The sequence below is a fragment of the Tamandua tetradactyla genome, chromosome 4 (assembly GCF_023851605.1).
Source record: "Tamandua tetradactyla isolate mTamTet1 chromosome 4, mTamTet1.pri, whole genome shotgun sequence".
In the NCBI taxonomy this organism is placed as follows: domain Eukaryota; kingdom Metazoa; phylum Chordata; class Mammalia; order Pilosa; family Myrmecophagidae; genus Tamandua; species Tamandua tetradactyla.
This window is the reverse complement of record NC_135330.1, coordinates 14,613,538-14,638,340: the sequence shown is the minus strand read 5'-3', so window position 1 is coordinate 14,638,340 and position 24,803 is coordinate 14,613,538. Positions and strand designations below refer to the sequence as shown.

At 41.2% G+C, this 24,803-nt stretch overlaps 1 protein-coding gene, 1 non-coding gene and 1 pseudogene across 2 annotated transcripts; 2 read left to right on the top strand and 1 right to left on the bottom strand.

Annotated features, from left to right (window-relative positions):
* Positions 1-11,862: 11,862 nt before the first annotated feature.
* On the bottom strand, positions 11,863-14,198 carry HSPA6 (heat shock protein family A (Hsp70) member 6). The gene is given in 3 exon segments (XM_077155733.1): positions 11,863-12,238; positions 12,241-12,473; positions 12,475-14,198. Coding segments are annotated over 3 exon segments (1,905 nt in total). The 5' UTR covers positions 14,067-14,198; the 3' UTR covers positions 11,863-12,158.
* A 573-nt stretch (positions 14,199-14,771) lies between these two features.
* TRNAG-GCC (transfer RNA glycine (anticodon GCC)) lies at positions 14,772-14,842 on the top strand. Its single transcript has one exon. It is a non-coding gene; the product is annotated as a tRNA-Gly (tRNA).
* Positions 14,843-15,148: 306 nt separating this feature from the next.
* On the top strand, positions 15,149-20,712 carry LOC143680172 (4-trimethylaminobutyraldehyde dehydrogenase pseudogene; annotated as a pseudogene).
* The last annotated feature ends 4,091 nt before the right edge of the window (positions 20,713-24,803 follow it).

Here is a 24,803-nt window from a genome sequence, read left to right as displayed (position 1 = left end):
TGTTTGTTCTAGTGGCTCTCAAGCTTTCTCCAAAATGGTTCCCTCTTAAAGGGCTCCAGTGAGCAACCCCACCTTGAATGGGTGGAGACACATCTCCATGGAAACCACCTAATCAAAAGTTACCCCCTACAATTGGATGGGTCGCATCTCCACAGAAACATTAAAAAAAAGATACAACCCAGCAATGTTGAATTTTAAAACTTGGCTTTTCTGGGATACGCAACAGATTCAAACTGGCACATGCATATACCACAACTAAACAAGATACGCAAATTTTTTATTTCCCAATGCTTATAAAAAGTATGTTTACACTATATTGTCATTTATTACATGTTCAATAGCATTATGTCTAAATTAAAATGCAACACAGAGACAAGCAGTGAGCACAGGCTATTGGAAAAATGGTGCTGATAGACTTGCTCAATGCAGGGTTCCCACAAACCTTCAATTTGTAAAATATGCAATATCTACAAGACACTATAATGTGAAGCACAATAAAACAAGGTATTTCTGTAAATGAACATATAAATCATTCCTTGGAAGTATAATTTAAGCATTAAACATTTAAAACATTTAAACTTTAGAAATTGTCATCATGTCCCGTAACAGTTCATTTGTTGTAAATGACAAATCAAAAATCTACACAGTATAATTACTTGTAAGGTTGTTCTGTTAAATCATGAAATCTTCCTTGGCATTCCCTCTGCTTCATTATGCATAAGGGGAAAGAAAAGTCTATGACACTGCTAGACTAGTGATAGTTACATATAAAAGAGGTCATTATTAAAAGGAGGCAGAGAGTTGTATTAAGAAAAGGCAATAGGGTGGACTTCCGGAGAAGATGGCGGCTTAGTAAGACGCACGGATCTAAGTTTCTCCTCCAGAACAGCTACTAGGGGAGTAGAAACAATACAGAACAGCTCCCAAAGCCACGACAGAGATCAAAAAGACAGCGTACCCCATCCTGGAACGGCTGGCTGGCTGAGAGAACCCGCTCTGGTGAGATCGCCGAGGGGCGCGGGCTTCACCAGGGGGGGCGGCAAGCGGCCGGAGTCACTCCCTTCCCCCTTCCCGGGCCAGCTGGGAGAATTGGACAGGCGGTCCCCTCAAGCCGCGGCGGCTGGCACCCACACCACGCGCGGCCCCCCGGACCAACTGAGAGAATTGGATCGGAAATCCCCAGGCCGCGGAGAACGGTGACGGGGAGGGGCCCTTCCAAACCCGTGACTCCCCGGGAACGGTGCACACTCTCGGGCGGGCCGCTACGGCTGGCGCCCTCCCGCCACGCTTGCCACCCCGGGCCGACTAGGAAATTCGGACGGGCATTTTCCCGGGCTGCGGCGGCCAGCGAACCTCCCCGCGTTCGGATCCCGGGCCGGCTGGCACTCTTCCAAGCCGCTTTGACTAGCGAACCTGCCAGACAGCGAGAGTTTTCCAAAGTTAAAGGACCCACAGCACCTTTTACTGGTGGGACCCTCAGACAAACGTGTGCCACGAGCGCCACCTACTGGGCAGGATAAAAAAAAAAAACAGAACCCAGAGATTTCACAGAAAAATCTTCCAAACTTTTGGATCCAACACCCAGGGAAATCTGTCTAAATGCGCAGATGCCAGAAGAAGATAACGGATCACGCTCAAAAAATTGAAAATATGGCCCAGTCAAAGGAACAAACCAATAGTTCAAATGAGATACAGGAGCTGAGACAACTAATGCTGAATATACGAACAGAAATGGAAAACCTCTTCAAAAACGAAATCGATAAATTGAGGCAGGACATGAAGAAGACATGGGCTGAACATAAAGAAGAAATAGAAAAACTGAAAAAACAAATCACAGAACTTATGGAAGTGAAGGACAAAGTAGAAAAGATGGAAAAAACAATGGATACCTACAATGATAGATTTAAAGAGACAGAAGATAGAATTAGTGATTTGGAGGATGGAACATCTGAATTCCAAAAACAAACAGAAACTATCGGGAAAAGAATGGAAAAATTTGAACAGGGTATCAGGGAACTCAAGGACAATATGAACCGCACAAATATACGTGTTGTGGGTGTCCCAAAAGGAGAAGAGAAGGGAAAAGGAGGAGGAAAAACTAATGGAAGAAATTATCACTGAAAATTTCCCAACTCTTATGAAAGACCTAAAATTACAGATCCAAGAAGTGCAGCGCACCCCAAAGAGATTAGACCCAAATAGGCGTTCTCCAAGACACTTGCTAGTTAGAATGTCAGAGGTCAAAGAGAAAGAGAGGATCTTGAAAGCAGCAAGAGAAAAACAATCCATCACATACAAGGGAAACCCAATAAGACTATGTGTAGATTTCTCAGCAGAAACCATGGAAGCTAGAAGACAGTGGGAAGATATATTTAAATTACTAAAAGAGAAAAACTGCCAACCAAGACTCCTATATCCAGTAAAATTGTCCTTCAAAAATGAGGGAGAAATTAAAACATTCTCAGACAAAAAGTCACTGAGAGAATTTGTGACCAAGAGACCAGCTCTGCAAGAAATACTAAAGGGAGCACTAGAGTCAGAACCAAAAAGACAGAAGAGAGAGGTATGGAGAAGAGTGTAGAAAGAAGGAAAGTCAGATATGATATATATATTACAAAAGGTAAAATGGCAGAGGAAAATATTATCCAAACAGTAATAACACTAAATGTTAATGGATTGAATTCCCAATCAAAAGACATAGACTGGCAGAATGGATTAAAAAACAGGATCCTTCTATATGCTGTCTAGAGGAAACACATCTTAGACCCAACGATAAACATAGGTTGAAAGTGAAAGGTTGGGAAAAAATATTTCATGCAAATAACAACCAGAAAATAGCAGAAGTGACTATACTAATATCCAACAAGTTAGACTTCAAATGTAAAACAGTTAAAAGAGACAAAGAAGGACACTATATACTAATAAAAGGAACAATTAAACAAGAAGACATAACAATCATAAATATTTACGCACTGAACCAGAATGCCCCAAAATACATGAGGAATACACTGCAAACACTGAAAAGGGAAATAGACACAAATACCATAATAGTTGGAGACTTCAATTCCCCACTCTCATCAATGGACAGAACATCTAGACAGAGGATCAATAAAGAAATAGAGAATCTGAATATTACTATAAATGAGCTGGACTTAACAGACATTTATAGGACATTACATCCCACAACAGCAGGATACACCTTTTTCTCAAGTGCTCATGGATCATTCTCAAAGATAGACCATATGCTGGGTCACAAAGCATGTCTTAACAAATTTAAAAAGATTGAAATCATACACAACACTTTCTAGGATCATAAAGGAATGAAGTTGGAAATCAATAATAGGCGGAGTGCCAGAAAATTCACAAATACGTGGAGGCTCAATAACACACTCTTAAACAACTAGTGGTTCAAAGAAGAAATTGCAAGAGAAATTAGTAAATACCTCGAGGCGAATGAAAATGAAAACACAACATATCAAAACTTATGGGATGCAGCAAAGGCAGTGCTAAGAGGGAAATTTATTGCCCTAAATGCCTATATCAGAAAAGAAGAGAAAGAAATAGCACAACAGAAAAAGAAATAAAGTGATAACACAGAGAAAACACAAATAAAAATAAAAAGTACAAAAATATATAAGAGAAAGAAAAAAAAAAAAAAAGAAAAGAAGAAAAGGCAGAAATGCAGGAATTAACTGTCCACTTGGAAGAACTGGAGAAAGAACAGCAAACTAATCCCAAAGCAAGCAAAAGGAAAGAAATAATAAAGATCAGAGCAGAAATAAATGAAATTGAAAACATGAAAACAATAGAGAAAATCAATAAGACCAGAAGTTGGTTCTATGAGAAAATCAATAAGATTGATGGGCCCTTATCAAGATTGACAAAAAGAAGAAGAGAGAGGATGCAAATAAATAAGATCAGAAATGGAAGAGGAGACATAACTACTGACCTCACAGAAATAAAGGAGGTAATAACAGGATACTATGAACAACTTTACGCCAATAAATACAACAATTAGATGAAATGGACCCGTTCCTGGAAAGACATGAACAACCAACTTTGACTCAAGAAGAAATAGATGACCTCAACAAACCAATCACAAGTAAAGAAATTGAATCAGTCATTCAAAAGCTTCCTAAAAAGAAAAGTCCAGGACCAGATGGCTTCACATGTGAATTCTATCAAACATTCCAGAAAGAATTAGTACCAACTCTCCTCAAACTCTTCAAAAAAATCGAAGTGGAGGGAAAACTCCCTAATTCATTCTATGAAGCCAACATCACCCTCATACCAAAACCAGGCAAAGATATTACAAAAAAAGAAAACTACAGACCAATCTCTCTAATGAATATAGATGCAAAAATCCTCAATAAAATTCTAGCAAATCGTATCCAACAACGATTCATTTAAAGAATTATACATCATGACCAAATAGGATTCATCCCAGGTGTGCAAGGATGGTTCAACATAAGAAAATCAATTAATGTAATACACCATATCAACAAATCAAAGCAGAAAAGTCACATGATCATCTCAATTGATGCAGAGAAGGCATTTGACAAGATTCAACATCCTTTCCTGTTGAAAACACTTCAAAAGATAGGAATACAAGGGAACTTCCTTAAAATGATAGAGGGAATATATGAAAAACCCACAGCTAATATCATCCTCAATGGGGAAAAATTGAAAACTTTCCCCCTAAGATCAGGAACAAGACAAGGATGTCCACTATCACCACTATTATTCAACATTGTGCTGGAGGTTCTAGCCAGAGCAATTAGACAGGAAAAAGAAATACAAGGCATCAAAATTGGAAAGGAAGAAGTAAAACTATCACTGTTTGCAGACGATATGATACTATACATCGAAAACCCGGAAAAATCCACAACAAAACTACTAGAGCTAATAAATGAGTACAGCAAAGTAGCAGGTTACAAGATCAACATTCAAAAATCTGTAGCATTTCTATACACTAGTAATGAACAAGCTGAGGGGGAAATCAAGAAACGAATCCCATTTACAATTGCAACTAAAAGAATAAAATACCTAGGAATAAATTTAACTAAAGAGACAAAAAACCTATATAAAGAAAACTACAAAAAACTGTTAAAAGAAATCACAGAAGACCTAAATAGATGGAAGGGCATACCGTGTTCATGGATTGGAAGACTAAATATAGTAAAGATGTCAATCCTACCTAAATTGATTTACAGATCCAATGCAATACCAATCAAAATCCCAACAACTTATTTTTCAGAAATAGAAAAACCAATAAGCAAATTTATCTGGAAGGGCAGGGTGCCCCGAATTGCTAAAAACATCTTGAGGGAAAAAAATGAAGCTGGAGGTCTCGCGTTGCCTGACTTTAAGGCATATTATGAAGCCACAGTGGTCAAAACAGCATGGTATTGGCATAAAGATAGATATATCGACCAATGGAATCGAATAGAGTGCTCAGATATAGACCCTCTCATCTATGGACATTTGATCTTTGATAAGGCAGTCAAGCCAACTCACCTGGGACAGAACAGTCTCTTCAATAAATGGTGCCTAGAGAACTGGATATCCATATGCAAAAGAATGAAAGAAGACCCATGTCTCACACCCTATACAAAAGTTAACTCAGAATGGATCAAAGATCTAAACATTAGGTCTAAGACCATAAAACAGTTAGAGGAAAATGTTGGGAGATATCTTATGAATCTTACAACTGGAGGCGGTTTTATGGACCTTAAACCTAAAGCAAGAGCACTGAAGAAGGAAATAAATAAATGGGAGCTCCTCAAAATTAAACACTTTTGTGCATCAAAGAACTTCATCAAGAAAGTAGAAAGACAGCCTACACAATGGGAGATAATATTTGGAAATGACATATCAGATAAAGGTCTAGTATCCAGAATTTATAAAGAGATTGTTCAACTCAACAACAAAAAGACAGCCAACCCAATTACAAAATGGGAAAAAGACTTGAACAGACATCTCTCAGAAGAGGAAATACAAATGGCCAAAAGGCACATGAAGAGATGCTCAATGTCCCTGGCCATTAGAGAAATGCAAATCAAAACCACAATGAGATATCATCTCACACCCACCAGAATGGCCATTATCAACAAAACAGAAAATGACAAGTGCTGGAGAGGATGCGGAGAAAGAGGCACACTTATCCACTGTTGGTGGGAATGTCAAATGGTGCAACCACTGTGGAAGGCAGTTTGGCGGTTTCTCAAAAAGCTGAATATAGAATTGCCATACGACCCAGCAATACCATTGCTGGGAATATACTCAAAAGACTTAAGGGCAAAGACACAAACGGACATTTGCACACCAATGTTTATAGCAGCGTTATTTACAATTGCAAAGAGATGGAAACAGCCAAAAGGTCCAGCAACAGACGAGTGGCTAAACAAACTGTGGTATATACATACGATGGAATATTATGCAGCTTTAAGACAAGATAAACTTATGAAGCATGTAATAACATGGATGGACCTAGAGAACATTATGCTGAGTGAGTCTAGCCAAAAACTAAAGGACAAATACTGTATGGTCCCACTGATGTGAACGGACGTTCGAGAATAAATTTGGAATATGTCATTGGTAACAGAGTCCAGCAGGAGGTAGAAACAGGGTAAGATGATGGGCAATTGGAGCTGAAGGGATACAGACTGTGCAACAGGACTAGATACAAAAACTCAAAAATGGACAGCACAATAATACCTAATTGTAAAGTAATCATGTTAAAACACTGAATGAAGCTGCATCTGAGCTATAGGTTTTTGTTTTGTTTTGTTTTTACTATTATTACTTTTATTTTTTTCTCTATATTAACATTCTATATCTTTTTCGGTTGTGTTGCTAGTTCTTCTAAACCAATGCAAATATACTAAGAAACGATGATCATGCATCTATGCGATGATGTTAAGAATTACTGACTGCATATGTAGAATGGTATGATTTCTAAATGTTGGGTTAATTTCATTTTTTCCATTAATTAAAAAAAAAAGAGAGAAGGGGTCATTGGAGCTGAAGGGATACAGACTGTGCAACAGGACTGGATATAAAAACTCAGAAATGGACAGCACAATACTACCTAATTGTAATGCAATTATGTTAAAACATTGAATGAAGCTGCATGTGAGGTATAGGTTTTTTTTTTCTCTCTATTATCGTTTTAATTCTTATTCTGCTGTCTTTTTATTTCTTTTTCTAAATCGATGCAAATGTACTAAGAAATGATGAATATGCAACTATATGATGATACTAAGAATTACTGATTGTACATGTAGAATGGAATGATTTCTAAATGTTTTGTTAATTTTTTTAATTAATAAAAAAAAAGAAAAGGCAATATCCACAATACACTCCTTTGCTCAGCTATGACCAATATTTACATTGTCATAATGATATAAACAGTGAATACCAATTTCTTTTTGTAAAGGTGATATATCTACATTAGGAGGAAAGAGGGAAGAGAAGCATGTGAATGAAGGATGGGAGACTCTAAAAGAATGAAGATTCCTTTCTTCCATAGTATCAAGTCAACAAATGTCTAAAAATTTTTTTTAAATCAAGAAATAGCAATACCAATATGGCATTTGAAAATGTGGAAACAAATGACAGAAAAAATAGTAATACTTAAAAGGTTGAAAGAGTCACTCTTGAATCACTCCCTCTGGGATACAGATGTCATGGCATCGGGACACTCAACTAGCCCTGTGGAGAGGTCTATGTGGCAAGGAACTGTTGCTTTTTGTAGAAACAGACCTCAAAGGATATTAAGGAATGATGAGAAAAAAAGAAAGGAAGAAAGAAAGAAAGACACAGACGGGCTCAGGGGGTCTGAAGCTTGAGCTTAATTCAGACAGACTTCAGACAATTTTATTCTCAACCAGATCCTAGTTATATACCACAGGATGTCAATAGATATGCAGGCATTTCCTGAGGGAGCAAGATTCTTATCTCACAGTGTTCTTCATACTTAACATAACTGTTTGGGGTAAACATTCTCTTCCTCCCAGACTGCTCTACATAACAATCGCCACAGTTTACCACTGCCATCCCGAGGCCAGCAGCTTGCAACAAATTCTGTAGGTCTTGCTTTAAACTCTTGGCTTCTACAAGGAACTAAGGCCTCCTGTCAACAGCCACCATCACCTTGCCAGCCATGTGAGGGAGCCATCTTGGATGTGGACCTGCCAGCCCCAGTCAACCCTGCAGCCTGGTCAATATCTTGACTGCAACCTCATGAGAGACAGGGAGTCAAAACCAATCAGCTAAGCTGTTCCCACTCAATCCACAGAAATGCTGGAGACCAGTGCCCTAGACAATTAGGACTGAACCATGACAATGGCAAAAGATGGAGAGAAGCAGCACATTGGAAGACAACTCCAGATGAGGATTCTACTGCTAACAAGTAGCGACTTGCCGCATCCGGCTCTTGAAGCCGAGTCAGGAGAGGGGCGTCGAGGTTGACTTAAGAAATCAGCACTCAGGAGACAAGTATGGTTCCATCACTCAGGGCTCCCTGCTTCTTGGGAGTCAGACCTTTATTAGTTCTTTCTTAGTAGTTCCCCATCTTAGTAGTAGTAGTCTTATGTTTTCTTGCCTCCCTTTCGTATCCTCAGAGCTTCCCTTATCTAGCAGGTCACCACCCCCAGGTCACACCCGTTTCCTCCCTACCCCCTTGACAGGGGGCAATCTTCTCGGAAACTTCTGCATGCGATATTCCAGGAAGTTTTACTCCCTCCAGCCCGAGGGTAAACAAAAATTGCAAATCAATTTAGCTGTTTGCTCAACAGAGCTTGTAAAAGAGCTTATAGAAAGGCTTAACCTCATGAATGCCTGCAACTTCTCAAGACAGGGGAAATAGGGGAATTACTTTATTCCCAGGCACAGATGTCCCTCTGGCCGGGAGGCAACAGCGACTCTGCCTTCTAGAGCTGGCCAGCAGCCAGCCTTGCTGATAAGACCATCTAGAGATAGATATTGAACTGCTACTCCAAACAGATCTGGACAAGTTTTATCTAAATTCCACTATTTGACCTACATGGAGAAAGTCCAGTCAGCAGAGCTCAAAGCAAGGTTGGTTGGCTTTTGATAGGATAAACCAAGACTGAAGCAAGAAGGGAAAAGAAGGGGAGGTCTTTGGAGGAAACGTGATCTAGGCCAAAGTCAATCCAATGATGTTAACTGCTGTCTGTTATGGGTGTCTACTGACCAGGGATTACCAGGGATGCTGGTGCTCAAGATGTACATCAGATTTACAGTTTATCATCCCCTCCAGCTTTGAAATACAAAAACAGAGAGAGGATGAAGGGCCTGTAGGCAGGAGCTCTTTCAAACTCATGATTCAGGCACCCTGGAAATATCTATGGCAGGGACTGTGTCTTATCTATCTGCCCATCACATATAATGGTAACAATACTCACTACCATTTATTGCGTATCTATCATTTGCCAGACATTACACCAGGAGATTTATCTCAGTTAATTTTTATAGCAACCGCTTGAAGTAGGCCTTGTGTATTCCCAGTTTCCATTTTATAGACAAGGAAAATGAGGCTTAGGGATATCAAGAATGCACAGCTAATAACTGTCCAAACTGAGATAGAAGCCAGGTATGTCTGATTCTTACTGCATTAGTATTTCATGATACTCACTCGACCTCATGTAGGCATGGGAATTCCCAGGCTTTGATCCCAGGCTCCCTTTGTGGTTTCATCTCTCCCCACTCTTGCACTCCTACGTGCTATGCTCAATCACACTAAACTTCCTACTGTTCCCCAATCACCATCCTCTCTCTTGTGCTTCTGAAACTCCATGCCAATCTTGCTGATCCTCAGGCCATTGTTTGAGTTAAAAAGGACAGAGGAGATCATAAGAAATGCAGATCTCAAGCCCCACCACAGACTTACTGGATCAGAATCTGCATTTTAACAAGATACCCTGGTGATTCATATGCATATTTAGTTTGAGAAGCAACGGTCTATTAATCTAGGTGCCTTTGCACAGGTTGATCCTTACCCTGGAATACCCTTTCCTTACACAGAAAACTGACTTCAAAGAGATTCAAACAAAACGATCAACAATAATCATGTAAAAGTGGATAAAGTGGTAATTTGTTTAAATTTCTATAGAAAAATTGATATTACCCATATGGGAGGATCTCAGGCATTTTCAAAACTAAGCACCATAAAATTGTCTTTCCTTTCACCTTGAATGTGTCCTTTTCTTTGTTTAAAGAGGAGGAACCAGGTGAGAGAGTCATGCTGCTGAAATGCTGAAAAACTAAACTCTGTGGATGTCATTATTATATAACAGGTTGGAGTGGTGAATGTTGGAAATTGGGGAACATTCACGAAAGGGAGAATGTAGAACAGTGACTCTAACTTTTTGTTGCAGTTTCCTTCTATGTGAAGCCAGGCTGCATAGAACTTTGGCCAAGTGCAGGAAAAGAGAGTAGAAAGAAATGTGAAATGATAAGCAGGGAGCCAAGAATGTTGTTAGTGCAATCTCCTTCCCATCGGAAAGAGATTAGCCTTGGCTAAATATAATGTAGCATTGTCTAGCCAAAGCCACCTTCATTTCTGAGACGGAGATAAACCTCCCATTGCTTGTAGGAAAGATACAGTGAGGGTTGGACTGACAAGTAACTGACACAGGCTTGTCCTCTTATATTGTCATTTACTTGACAGTAAAGTTGAACAAGTGGGATATTTTCCAGGATCAGTCATTTGCTATAAAAAACATTCAAATATTCACTTAATGAGTAATGTAAATATATAATAAAATGTACACAGCTTTTCTCATGACTCAGCATCCAGGGCTGTTCTAAAGGAATAACAGGCCCAATTTTACAACACTTGGGGAACTGGTAACAAGTGAAGTAATGGCCTGTTTGTGAAGTGATAATACACAGGCTCTAGAACCAGGTAGGTCAGGGTTCTATTTTTTTTGAACAAAGGTGAGCTTTAATGTAAATTATGGAATAGAAATAACAGTATAAATATAATAGTGTCATTTTATTAATTATAATAAAAGAAAAACAATATCTTTTTAAATAATGGAGTAATTGTGTGATAGGTATATGGAAGCAGTACTTTCTGCATGATTTTTCTGTAAACCCACAGCTTCTGTGATTAAACATGGCAACCAAGTAGCCTATATCTAGAAAATCTGTCTTACATTCACAGAAAAACAAAAGCTGTGGGAGTTTGCAACCCCAGATTGTCATGATAAGAGATGCTATATAGACAATATGCCACATGAAGAATTGTTGACATCAGGAAAGTTTTTGTTGTACATATGTTCCTAGAATAAAAAAATTTAAAAAGAGCAACTAAAGAGATGATGACAATGAAATGCAATGTGATGTTGGATATTATCTAAGAAAGGAGGAAAAAAGGCTAAAAGGGAAATTACTAAGCAATATAAAACAGAGTTATAGAGGTCAGGGTTCTTAATCCAGCCCTTCCTACATACCCTTTAATAGCTTTGGGACCTGAAGCAAGTTGTTTAACTTCTTTGAACCTCATCTTCAAAAAGGGATAATATCCTGTGCTATTGTCGTGAGGATTAAATTAGATCATATACATATAGATCATGCACCTGGTACATAACTGACACTCAACTAATAATAACTAATAACAGCTAGTATTTGTTGATAGTTTACTATACAGCTAACACTCTTCATTGCATTTTAATACATTAAGTTAACCCTCACAACAATCCACCCCAACATTATCTGTGCTTGAAAGCCCAATCCCTTCAAGCACTTCATTGGAAGGAATGAAAACTAAGAAGGTGTTTTAAAAGTTTATTTAGAACTGTAAAATATTATATATTTCACATGAAAAAATCCATACACACAAGTAACAAAATACACAAAACATAAGTGAAAGCAATTTTCAAATGATAAAGGGTCACACAAACATTAATAATCAAGTATTGGCTTCTGCTTGTTTGAAGTGGGAGAAGAGTATTAAAGAGGAAAAAGTCAGGTGACAAAGACCCCAACTATAAAATATACAGAAAAGAAAGCTCCCCATTTGGTGATAAGAGCCCCACTCTTCCACCTCCTGAAGCTACAGGGAAAGATCATAGAAAACAGCCCAAAAGCCCAGCCCTGAGAGTCACAGATGACCTGTCACGAGAGACCACTCAATCTACATCCTCAATGAAGAGGCCAGTACTGGGGGCCCCACAACTGCTGCCCCCAGGGACATCTCGCCCTCCATAAACTTGGAGAAAATGGGGTGACAGATTTGCTCCAGCTCTCTCTCTTGATGCTCATACTCTTCTTTCTCTGCCACCTGGTTCTGCTCCAGCCTTGCAAGGACTTCCTGACAATTATCTTGCACTCTGTGCCTATCCTCTTCAGAAATCTTACCCCTCAGGTCTTTCTCTTGCAAGAAGGCCTTCATATGGGAGATGTGGGCCTCCAAGGAGAGTTTGGCAGCCACCCTGTCCCACTGCCTTATCCTCAGCCCTGCACTGCCTAGCCTTTTCCACTATCATATTTACCTCCTCCATGCTCAGCCGGTCTTTGTCAAGGCTGATGATTATCTTAGTAGCCTTTTTTGTACTCTTGTCAGTGGCTGTCACACTCAGGATGCTATCGGCGTTGATGTCGAAGGTCACCTCAATCTGGGGGACCCCACGTGGGGCAGGCAGGATGCCACTGAGCTCAAAGCACCCCAGCAGGTTGTTGTCTCTGGTCATGACCCTCTCACCCTGGAACACCCAGATTAGGACCCCAGGCTGGTTGTCAGAGTAGGTGGAGAAGGTCCAGGCCTTCCTGGTGGGGATAGTGGTATTTCTCTGGATCAGTGTAGTCATGACCCCGCCTGCTGTCTCCAGCCCCAGGGACAGGGGAACCACATCCAGCAGGAAATTCCTTACTTTCTCACACCTGTGCCCCATTAGCACTGCCGCCTGCATAGCAGCACCATAAACCACCACTTCCTCGGGATTAATGCGCTTCTTCAGCTCCACGCCCTCAAAGAAACCCAGCAGCTGGTCCTGCACCTTGGGGATGCGGGAGGAGCCGCCCATCAGGACAACATCCTGGATCTGGGCCTTGTCGATATTGGCATCCTGCAGGACCGTCCCCACCAGCTCCAGGGTTCTGTGGAAGAGATCAGAGCACAGCGCCTCAAAGTGGGCTCTGCTGATGGATGCTTGGAAGTCCATGCCGTCCAACAAGGAGTCGATCACCAGGGTGGCCTGGGTGCTGGAGGATAGGGTGTGCTTGGCACGCTCGCAGGCCATGCCCAGCCTGTGCAAGGCCCACCAGTTTCCACTTACGTCCTTCCCACAATTCCGCTCCATCATTTCCATGCAGTAGTTCACCAGCCGGTTGTCAAAGTCTTCTCCACCCACGTGGGTATCTCCAGCCATGGCTTTCACTTCAAAGGTCCGGGCATCGATGGTGAGGACCGTTACCTCAAAGGTGCCCCCACCCAGGTCAAAAAGGAGCCCCAAGTCCTCTCTGAGGCCCCGCTGGTCCAGCCCATATGCAATGGCGGCCGCCACCGGCTCATCAATGATCCTTAGCACGTCGAGCCCCGCGATGGTGCCGGCGTCCTTGATGGCCTGGCGCTGAGAATAATCGAAATAGGAGGGCACAGTGATCACCACGTGCCTTACCGGCTGGCCCAGGTGCACTTCAGCTGTCTTCTTCAACTTGCTCAGGACCATGGAAGAGATCTCCTTGGGGTAGAACTCCTTGTGCTCCCCAAGGTAGGACAAGCGCACCTTTGGCTTGCGGCGGTCGCTCACCACCTGGAAGGGCCAATGCTTCATGTCCGACTGTACCGTCGAGTCCACGAACTTGGGCCCGATCAGTCCCTTGATGTCGAACAGCGTGTTGCGTGGATTCAGGGCCTCCTGGCTCTTGGCCGCGTCGCCGACCAGCAGCTCGGTGTCGGTGAAGGCCACGTAGCTCGGCGTGGTGCGGTTACCCTGGTCGTCAGCGAGGATCTCCACCTGGCCGTTCTGGAACACACTCACGCACGAGTCCGTGGTGCCCAGGTCGATGCCGATTGCCACGTCCCACGCGGCGGACATGACAGTGTCTTCTTGCGCTCTTGAGGACCGCTGGGGTGCGGAGCTGGATGCCGGACGCTGAGGGAGTCGGTGCTGCTCAGCCGTCGAGGAGGCGTCCGCCGGGCGCGTGGTTCTTCGCGTCTCTCCCGCGGGTTCAACTCGGATCTGCTCTGCTCTCCGTCATTCCAACCGGGTTTTTATCCTCCGGGTCCCGCCGCCGCGAGTCCCCACCCGTCTGGGCTGACTCAGCTGGTCAGGATGAAGGTGGGGCGGGGCGCGGGTGAGCATCTTGCCCCGCCCGCCTCTGGCTCGCAGCAGTTAGAATTTAAGAAACGGGGAGACGGTTTCAGCTTGGGCAGGCTGGTTCTAAGGGCGCTCGGCGGTGGTTGTGGCAAAGCGAGTTAACGCAGCATCTTCCCCGGCCCACGGATTCTCTCGGAGGTTCATGGCTGGAAGCGGGGCGCTCTGGGCGTGCAGGGCCGTCGGGTGCAGGACACAGTCAGTCTGAGTCCCAGCCAGCCGTTCGGAAACGGAAAGCATGTTACCAAGAGATGGGCCTAAAGTTTAAGTTGTTGTTTTTAAAGTTTTACGTTTTTTAAATCCTGAAATATGAAGGCAGTATTTTCGAAATCATAACTCAAAAGAGCAGCCTGACTCCCGCTGCGGAACACAGCTAGCGACAGAGGTGGCTATAACAAAGGCGCTGCAGGCCGTGTTTCGTCAGCAGCATTGGTGGTTCAGTGGTAGAATTCTCGCCTGCCACGCGGGAGGCCCGGGTTCGATTCCCGGCCAATGCAATAGTATGGTCTTGTTTTCTATTTTTTTTCCTTCCTGTGTTTATTAGCAGTGAAGCCTTTTGAGTCCCGGCTCGTTTAATTCTAAGTTGCTTTATAGTTTAGGGATTGATGACATTGAAATAAATAGAAACAGCAGAAAACCTTGAATTCTGCTGTTCACAATTCTTATGTGATCCCTCCCCCTTTACCAATTCACTCTCCTCAAAGGAGTCGGGCAGCCACATTTTCTCATCCGGGCCGGGGTGGTGACCTCGCCGCCAGGGACCCAACGTAGCACACGAGCGAGGACAATGACTTCTTGTGGGCATGTTCCTCCCGTTATCGAGATCCGTCGCTGACAGCGTGTCCCTGGGGAGCACCCTTTCTAAGGGCCGGTTGGACAGGCACAGTGTGCGTTTTTCTCTGCGCCCTAAGGAGATTACAAGCCGGCGCCCGGGGGTTGGGCAGAGGGTGGGCTGCGGCAGGCGCCAGAGGGCAAGTGAGTACTGGTCAGTAGAGCCACTCCTGTTTTGGGAGTGAAGTCTTTCCCATGCTCCACTGCCTTTAGTCCCGAACATACCGTTTGGACGTTCTGGTGTTTGGATTCTACTGAAAACCCAAAGGAGGAGATACTTCAGACATGTAAGGGTAGAAGTAGGAAAAGAGAAAAGGTCTGGTCTATTCCCGGTGTGGAATCCGAGTACAGTTGTCCCACGTGGCAGGAAGGAATGCTTGCCACCACACCAAGGAGGATGGCCCTAGGAAGGGGAAGTGATATTCTTTACGGTAACAATTTAGTAATGTAGTAAAGGGATTCGAAGTTGATTTTTATTTACAATATTGTGATTTGCTAGGTTCAAAAGAAACTAACTTTTAAAGAAGAGTCAGCAAGGAACAAGATTTCTAGACCCTTGTAGAATGTTGCAAAGACTTTAGCTTTTCCTCTAAGTGGAATGGGAAGCTATTGCATGATTTTTTGTCAAAGAAGTGACAGAAATGACACATTTTTTAAAACACTGTTCTGGCTGTTGTGGTTGTTGTTGTGGTTCTGGCTGTAGGATGAGTGGGTTGAGCACAGAGAGACCAGTTAGGAGGCTATTGTAGCAATCCAGTGAGAGATGGTGACTTGGTAGTGGAGGAGTGCTGAGGGATGGTCAGATTGTTGGATATCTTTTCAAGGTAGAAGCAGGATTTATTGAGATTTTCATGAATTTGAAGAGCCTCTGCCCAAGATCTGTGAAAATGTGTTTCCTGGGAATCCTTATAGAGCTGGGCAGGCTATGTCTTGACCTCTAGGAACCCAGGAGTGAGAGTGGGGACTGCTGGGACTTAGCCCTGGAGATCACAGGTCCTTCCATTCCCTGGGGGCTAAAGCATTGGTGGAGGCTCCTTAGCCCAGGTTGTCAAGGAGGGACGCAAGGAGAAAGAAAGGTGGGGCTTGAAGAGAAACTGCTGTCACTACTATGATCCCAGCAGCCCCCATTTGACCCTGGTTCCTCATTGAGTTGCCAAGGTCTCTGGGCAAAGAGAAACAGACCTGAGAATGCTGCAAACTGGAGTCCCATCACCAGGTAGAAAGTGACTTGGTAACAAGGTGGAAAGAATGGTGACATGGAATTCCAGACCTAGTAAGAAATGCAGAAGGATGAGAAAATTGATAAGTGTTAAGGTGGAAATCCTGCAATAAACAGTGAGGTCCCCCAGTGGGGAGACTTCGTGAAGCCACGCAAGACACACGCTGAGGCCAAGGCCACCAGCAGGCGGGGAAGTCTTCAGAATATCTCCTTATCTTTCTGCCTTCCCAGCTGAAGCACTAGATAAGTGTTTACAAAGGCTAGCCTTGGGCAGATAGGTTCTGAGGGACGTTAATAGAAGTTATAGACGAAAAAGATTTTGTGGCTACCTAGGTTTAGGAAATGCTTTATGAAACATAGTTTAAGAGTTTACTTTACAACTGGGCTTCTTGACTCTTCTTCAGCTGTAATGTGTTTTGTGAATACCTAAGAAGGAGAGAAGAGTACAAAGCACTTTCCTCATCAATTTAACCACAGGACTCTCAATTCTGAAAAACCTCTCAAGGATTTATATGACTGAGGAATTGCCTTTGGGAAACATCAACGGCTTTTCCACCGGCCTCAGCTCAGAGTCTAGAACTAGATGGTCCTCACTAATCCGCATTAACTTGGCATGGGCAGCTTTTTAAAATCCTTAAAAATGTTGAACCTCATAAACTTGGGGAGCAGATTTGGGGCTGGTAGGCCATCTGCTCTCCTACTACATGCCTAGTAATAAACTCTGCCTCTCTTTGAAACCCCAGTGTCTCAGAAATTGGCTATTGAGTGCGTCGGCAAAAGAATCCATGACCTTTGTCCGGTAACAATTTGGTGACCCTCCGGGACAAATGCCCGAATCTCTGGGACCCCAGCTGAGTCGGTGAGCCAGGTGACCGAGCCTTTTGTGAGCGTTGTGCTGAATTTATTCTAGAGGCTCGGCTGCTGGAGTTCTCTATTCTGCCGGCGCGCCAGAGACTTTTGGAGCCTTAAGAAAGCTTCAAAGAGAGACACTGTTTCCAGTTCCATGTCCAGACATGGACTGGGTGAGCAGGTCATCAGGGTGAAAGTGGACCGGGAATAATTAGGAGGTTCGAGTCCCCTTGACCTACGCCAGCATCACGCTTCCAGAACGATCCCCTTTGCTCTGACCTCTACACCTTCTGATGCAACAATTAACTGATAGTCAATGAAATTAAGTAGGCCTGTTCAAGTGCTAGCCAGTGCGTTACCTAGGCATATGGTTAATTGTTAAATTGGTATGATAAGTGTTTTATGTCTGTTTAATCGTTAATTGATATGTTCGGTGTATGTTCTTTTCAGGGTTTGAGGCCCTGGCCTAAATTTGTCTGTTAACTATACTCCTAAAAAATGAGTAATCCAACAATTCATTGGTATTTAATGAAGTTAAGTAAGCCTGTTTAAGTGCTAGCCAGTGTATTACCTGGGTATAAGAAAAGCTGATGTTTGTTCATTGGTGTGTTAAGTGTGTTAGCTGGTGTGCTCAGTCTAGTTATTAATAGGTGTGTTCCTGCATTTGTATTGGTCAAATGTTCCTAACTGGTTACTGATTACAAAAATTCTTTTAAAAAGGGAAACTTTGGGCAGTTTTCCAAAAGATTTTGGTTACGAGTCTATAAAAAAGGTTTTATTTCTGTAACATGATCTGGCCTCAATATGATTTAAAGTGAAAATACTACCACTATAATTAAAGTGAAAGATATTACAGTTAAGATTGTTTTGCAAAAAGGTAAAAATGGTATGAGATAATATATTCAATTCTTTATTTGTCCCTCTCAAAAGCATTTCTGTGTTTCTGGTTTTTTTGAGTAACTAATTTTCTATTTGTGCCTGTATGCATTTTCAATGTATATTCTCATAATTCTGGATGGTAATAGCAAATTAATAAGAAAATTCTTAAAGAGTTCTATTTGAACTGCTTAGAAATAATTAGATGCTTGATATAAATACATAGATTGGTACTTCTGAAGTAAAAGAGTAAAACGAGAAAAAAAAGAACTGAAAGGCAAGATTCGAAACCTTCCTGCTCGCCCTGGGCACGCGGCCTGGCGCCCCCCATGTTGGTCGCACTGGCCTGACCGGGCTCGCCCCCCTCTCGTCACCTCCATGAGCACTGGCACCTCCATCTTGTCGCTGCGCTGTTGTGGAGCCAGCTGACTCCTCCGGCACCGAAAAGGCCTTGGAGCCTGCGACGGGCCGAGTGACAGCTCCTTTCACATGTTCAGGAGAAAAGGAAGTAAATTTGGCTGTTGAAAATGCAAAGGCAGCCTTTAAAATATGGAGTGAAAAATCTGGCATGGACAACACAACAAACAAACTCACCACCCTCCCCCTGTCTACATGGGACATGACTCCCAGGGGTGTGGACCTTCTTGGCAATGTGGGACAGAAATTCTAGAATGAGCTGAGACTCAGCATCAAGGAATTGAGAAAATCTTCTTTACCAAAAGGGGGAAGAGTGAAATGAGACAAAGTGTCAATGGCTGAGAGATTCCAAACAAAGTCGAGAGGTTATCCTGGAGGTTATTCTTATGCATTAAGTAGATATCACCTTGTTAGTCAAGATGTAGTGGAGAGGCTGGAGGGAACTGCCTGAAAATGGAGAGCTGTGTTCCAGTAGCCATGTTTCTTGAAGATGATTGTATAATGATATAGCTTTCACAATGTGACTGTGTGATTGTGAAAACCTTGTGTCTGATGCTCCTTTTATCTACCTTATCAACAGATGAGTAAAACATATGGAATAAAAATAAATAATACAGGGAACAAATGTTAAAATAAACTTAGATTGAAATGCTAGTGATCAGTGAAAGGGAGGGGTAAGGGGTATGGCATGTAAGAATTTTTTTCTGTTGTCTTTTTATTTCTTTTTCTGAATTGATGCAAATGTTCTAAGAAATGATCATGATGCTGAATATGCAACTATGTGATGATATTGTGAATTACTGATTATATGTGTCGAACAGAATGATCATATGTTAAGAATATTTGCATTTCTTTCTTGTCATATAATTTTTTAATTTAAAAAAGAAAAAAAAAATCTGGCGTGGAGCGTTCCAGAATCCTTTTCGAAGCTGACAGGATAATAAGGGGACGGAAGGATGAAATCGCTACTGTGGAGACCATCAACAATGGCAAGTCCATCTTTGAGGCCCAGTTGGACACTGATACTTCCTGGCAGTGCCTGGGGTACTATGCGGGCTTGGCTGGCTCCATGGCTGGTGAACATATCCAGCTCTCAGGTGGATCCCTTGGTTGTACCAGAAGAGAACCACTTGGGGTATGTGTGGGAATAGGAGCATGGAACTACCCCTTTCAGATTGCCTGTTGGAAGTCAGCTCCAGCTTCAGCTTGTCCTTCCTTCACGCGTGTCTCTGCATGCTGCTGGCTAAAATCTATACTGAGGCTGGTGTGCCGCCTGGGCTCTTCAATGTGGTGCAAGGAGGGGCTGCCACAGGCCAGCTTCTGTGTCAGCATCGTGATGTGGCCAAAGTCTTTTTCACTGGAAGTGTGCCCACTGGCACAAAGATCATGGAAATGTCAGCTTAAAGAATTAAACTTGTTACCCTGGAGCTTGGAGGCAAATCTCCACTCATTATCTTCTCAGATTGTGTTATGGAGAATGCAGCAAAAGGAGCACTGATGGCTCACTTCCTCACACAAGGTGAGGTTTGCTGTAATGGTGCAAGAGTATTTGTGCAAGAGGAAATTCTTGATAAATTTACAGAGGAAGTGGTGAAACAGACAAAAAGATCAAAATTGGAGATCCTCTTCTGGAAGATACAAGGATGGAGCCCCTTATTAATCGACCACATCTGGAGGGAGTCCTTGGGTTTGTTAAACAGGCAAAGGAACAGGGTGCTAAAGTGCTATGTGGTGGAGACATATGTGAAAATTCCAAGTCAAAAGATGGATGTTTCATGAGACCTTGTATATTAACTAATTGCAGAGATGACATAACCTGTGTGAAAGAAGAGATCTTTGGACCGGTTATGCCCATTTTATCATTTGACACCGAAGCTGAGGTTCTGGAAAGAGCTAATGACACCACCTTTGACTAGCAGCTGGTGTCTTCACCAGGGACATCCAGTGGGCCCAGAGGGTGGTGGCTGAGCTCCAGGCTAGAATGTGCTTCATCAACAACAGCCCAGAGGAGTTACTCTTGGTGGATATAAGATGTCAGGATTTGGCAGAGAAAATGATTGTGTGACAATTGAATATTGTTCACAATTAAAGACTGGGTGTGGAAAGCAATGTGGAATCTGCTTTCTGAAAATCAGCTGCAGTGAAACCTGGCAACATGGCCATGCTGTGGAATAATGAGAATCAGCTGTCTTGACAGAGGCAGTCCAGCTGAATACAGTTTTAAATCCAGAATTTTGGACATTCCATGTGAGAAGTTAATGGCTCAATCTTATTCTTTCAATCTTTCAACTTCCTAGTTGAAAATGTGCATAAGGGCCTTTTCTGTACTAATCAAGAAAGTTCTGACTTTCCTCAAAGCAAATTTCTGTGAAATCTTTATGAGCCAGTAACACACTTCTGGGAAAAGAGGAGAGGGCTCAGGACTATACGTCTTCAGGACAGATTTGATCCACCATCAATATTAATTCTCCAGTTCATTTTTAAAGACTTGTTTCTTTGAAAGTTCTTGGGGAATCAGTAGAGATGATTTCTGTTTATTGACATTTTTTTAAGGTGTGTCCTCTTGTTCCATTTGGAAAGCCAACTTTCAGAATATACGAGTAGAGAATAGATGGGTTCCAATTCTGTATGATTGTTCACTTGCCATTTTAAACACTTTGCTTCCATTCAGTGCTGTGATAAAGGAAATCTGTCTCCTGTCCTTGAACTTACTCTTATGACAGAAGTTACTTTTTAAATATACAGATTATTTGAATGTTAACACAGTACACTAAAATGTAAATAAACCACACTGTTAATCAAAAAAAAAAATTCAAAACCTTAGTTTTGTAATTACTTTAAACAAACTAGGACATTAGAAGGAAACCATCCCTGGAATTTCCTTAAGGCAGCAGAAAACTGCCAAAGGGAAGCCTCTGGAAAAAGCAAAGACCTTTTCCGATGGTCCAGGTCACAACTTTTAGTAAAATAGATCTAATAATTGAAAATAGTTAAGAGTACAGGAACTCTCAAAATTCCATGGCCCTCACCTAAAACTTTCAAATTCAATGAGCCTGATATCATCTTGTCTGTGCAACCTATCCTGCCCTAAGGCCTAACCACCTAAAGCAGTTACAGGGAAGGGCTAGGCACAGAGAGGTATGGCAAGGTGTGTTTTTTTTTTCTGGCCCTAGAGATTAGAAATGCTCAGCATAAAGAATGCTATGGCATAGGCTATATTTATTAATATTATTTTTTCTTCCAATAATACCTTTGCAATAGTAACTATAGTAATCAGATTATTATTAAAATATGAATAGCCTTGGGATAAGACTAGCTGAATAAAATCTAATTATCAATTTTCAGTAAGTAAAATGAAAGATCTTTGAGAGACATGGAAAAGGTTTTCCTGAATTTAGACTTGGGACAAATTAAACAATTGCAGTTTATTTTCCAGAACTTGATAGCCAAGTACTTTTTAAATTGTTTGTATTTTAAGGTATTATTAAAACAAAGAGATTTTTTCCACCTTATATAACAGGAGTTTTATGATAACTTGTGAGTTGAACAAATGTGATGTACTCTGCTTGGGTGTGTACTCCCTAAATCTATATAAGCTCACTAAAAATAAGCTAGTATTTTAAGTATATCCTCAAAATTCCTCTTAAAATAGCCTAACTAGTTAGGTTAAGTTACATAAACTGAGTTAACTTACCTGAAAATAATAATACTTACATATGCTGATGCTTAAAATATACCCTATTTAAGAATTTGATTAAGTTAGGTAAGAAATATAAATAGATGTTTTTATAACCTTGATTGCTCAGATTTCAAAGAATCTGGCTTTTTGTTACTTGGCCATTTGTTGCTTCAGGGTGCGTAAGAATTTGAATTTGTAGTGGCTTTGTTAATGTCAGATTGTCATGAATAAAAAACATATAAATCTGAGCGTCAAATAATTTATATTCCAGTTAGAATATACATGTACTAAGGGATAGTATAAGACAGTGATAACAAAGGAATAAAAATCGTGGAAGAATTTAAAAAGCAGATAGATAAAGATAAGTCCTCATAGAAGAGATGACACTTGTAAGACCTTTAAATAAGAAAGTAGCATTTAAACAAATTGAACTCTGAAGTAGTTTTTAGAAGCCATAACTTAATTGTGTCAACGAACACATTCCTGGCATTATTTAGGAGTTGGGAATAATGTTGAGTTTCTTTCTGGATATAAATCCCTTAAATATAAAAAAGCTGATTATATTTTAAATTTGGGGCTTTCTGACCTCTGAAAGTAGTGCTGACTTGGACTGAGAGATTTTAGGTATATTATAAAGTAATCATTTGTGTGTTATGAGTATAAAATATATAGACGCCTGGCTGTGCCCCAAAACCCAAGCATAAATTTCTTCCATTATTTTGTAGTATCTCTGTCTCTTTCCCGCTTCATGAATACTACTATTAGAAGGAACTATGCAGGTCCAAAAGCTTTGTGTATCATATGTGTTGTAGTTTGCTGGCTGCCAGAATGCAATAGACCAGAAATGGAACGGCTTTTAAAAGGGGAAATTCAATAAGTTGCTAGTTTACAGTTCTAAGGCCGAGAAAATGTCCCAATTAAAGCAAGTCTATAGAAATGCCCAATCTAAGGCATCCAGGGAAAGATCCCTTGGTTCAAGAGGCCGATGAAGTTCAGGGTTTCTTTCTCAAGTGGAAGGGCACGTGGTGAACACAATCAGGTCTTCTCCCTCACATGGAAGGGCACATGGCGAACATGGCATCATCTGCTAGCTTCTTCTCCTGGCTTCCTGTTTCATGAAGCTTCCAGAGAGGCGTTTTCCTTTTTTATCTCCAAAGGTCTGGCTGATGGATTCCCTGCTTCGTGGTGCTGCAGCATTCCCTGCTGTCTCTGAATCTCCTTCATTCTCCAAAACATTTCCTCTTTTATAGGACTTCAGAAACTAATCCAGACCCACCCGAATGGATGGAGATATGTTGTCACCTAATCCAGTTTAACAACCACTCTTGATTAAATCACATCTCCAGGGAGATGATCTAATTACGGATTCAAACATACAGTATTGAATAGGGATTATTCTGCCTTTACAAAATGAGACTTTGATTAAAACATGGCTTTTCTAGGAGACATACATTCTTTCAAACCAGCACATTATTATAAAAAAAGAAAGCTTTTTATTGCAAACTGGATTATGGTTAATAGTAATATTTTAATATTCTTTCATTAACAGTTAACAAATGTACCACACCAATACCATGGGTCAGTGGGTGAATGGGGGGGATAAGGGGTATGGGAGGATTTGGGTTTTATTTTTTATTTTTATTTCCTTTCTGGAGTATGTTCCAAAATTGATCACGGGGATGTATGCACAACTACATGATGAGACTGTGAGCCAGTGAGTGTGTACTTCAGATGGTTTGTATGGTGTGTGAGTGTATCTCAACAAAACTGTATTGAAAAGTAAGTAAATAAATGATATAAAAAAGAGGGAAAGTTTTGAGTTAAGTTGAATATTCATACAAAACTGAAATTGAGTTTTCTCACTGTTAAAATAACATGGACATCAGAATAATATCCTTGTTAATGTTTATGTTGGCATTTTCCTTCATTTCAGAAGACAAGTCTTCTCATTGTTAAGGAAAACACTATTTCAAATAATTTGTTCTTTCACCTTGCATAAGTAAGTTGCTAAAATATCAACCTATTGCATAGGAAGCATTTGGGAAGTAGTACAATGATTAAAAGGGATCCTGCTGCTGGTTAAATTTGTATAGGTAAAATAATATTCATATATTTAGAGATTGTATAAATTCCTAAAAATTTGACAATGTTCTCACTATCCACGTTATAACCTGATACTAATCTGTATGATGTTAAGCAATGGTACAGTGTTAGTCATGGTTTTCGTTATTCTTAAGAGGCTACAGATCATAGAAACAGCCAAGTTGTCAGTTGCACTGCTTTGCTCTAATACCTCTCTAAAAGTATATGTGGTCAGCTAGAGGTCAGAGTCCGATCTGTAACAAGGAAAAACTTTAAAAGAAAGGCAGGACAAATATATATGTTATTTTTTTTCTGTTAAATAACATATCTCTGGCAAATGTGTGGAAGTGAAGCAGAACAAAACTTGCTATGGTTTCTTAATATAAAACAACTGTCTAATTTTTTATTTCTGGAAGAAGCTTTATCTTAAAACGCATATAAAACTTGAAGCTTAGATTATAAGCATTAACTGCTATCATTAAATTCTGAGGTGCTATATTCTTTG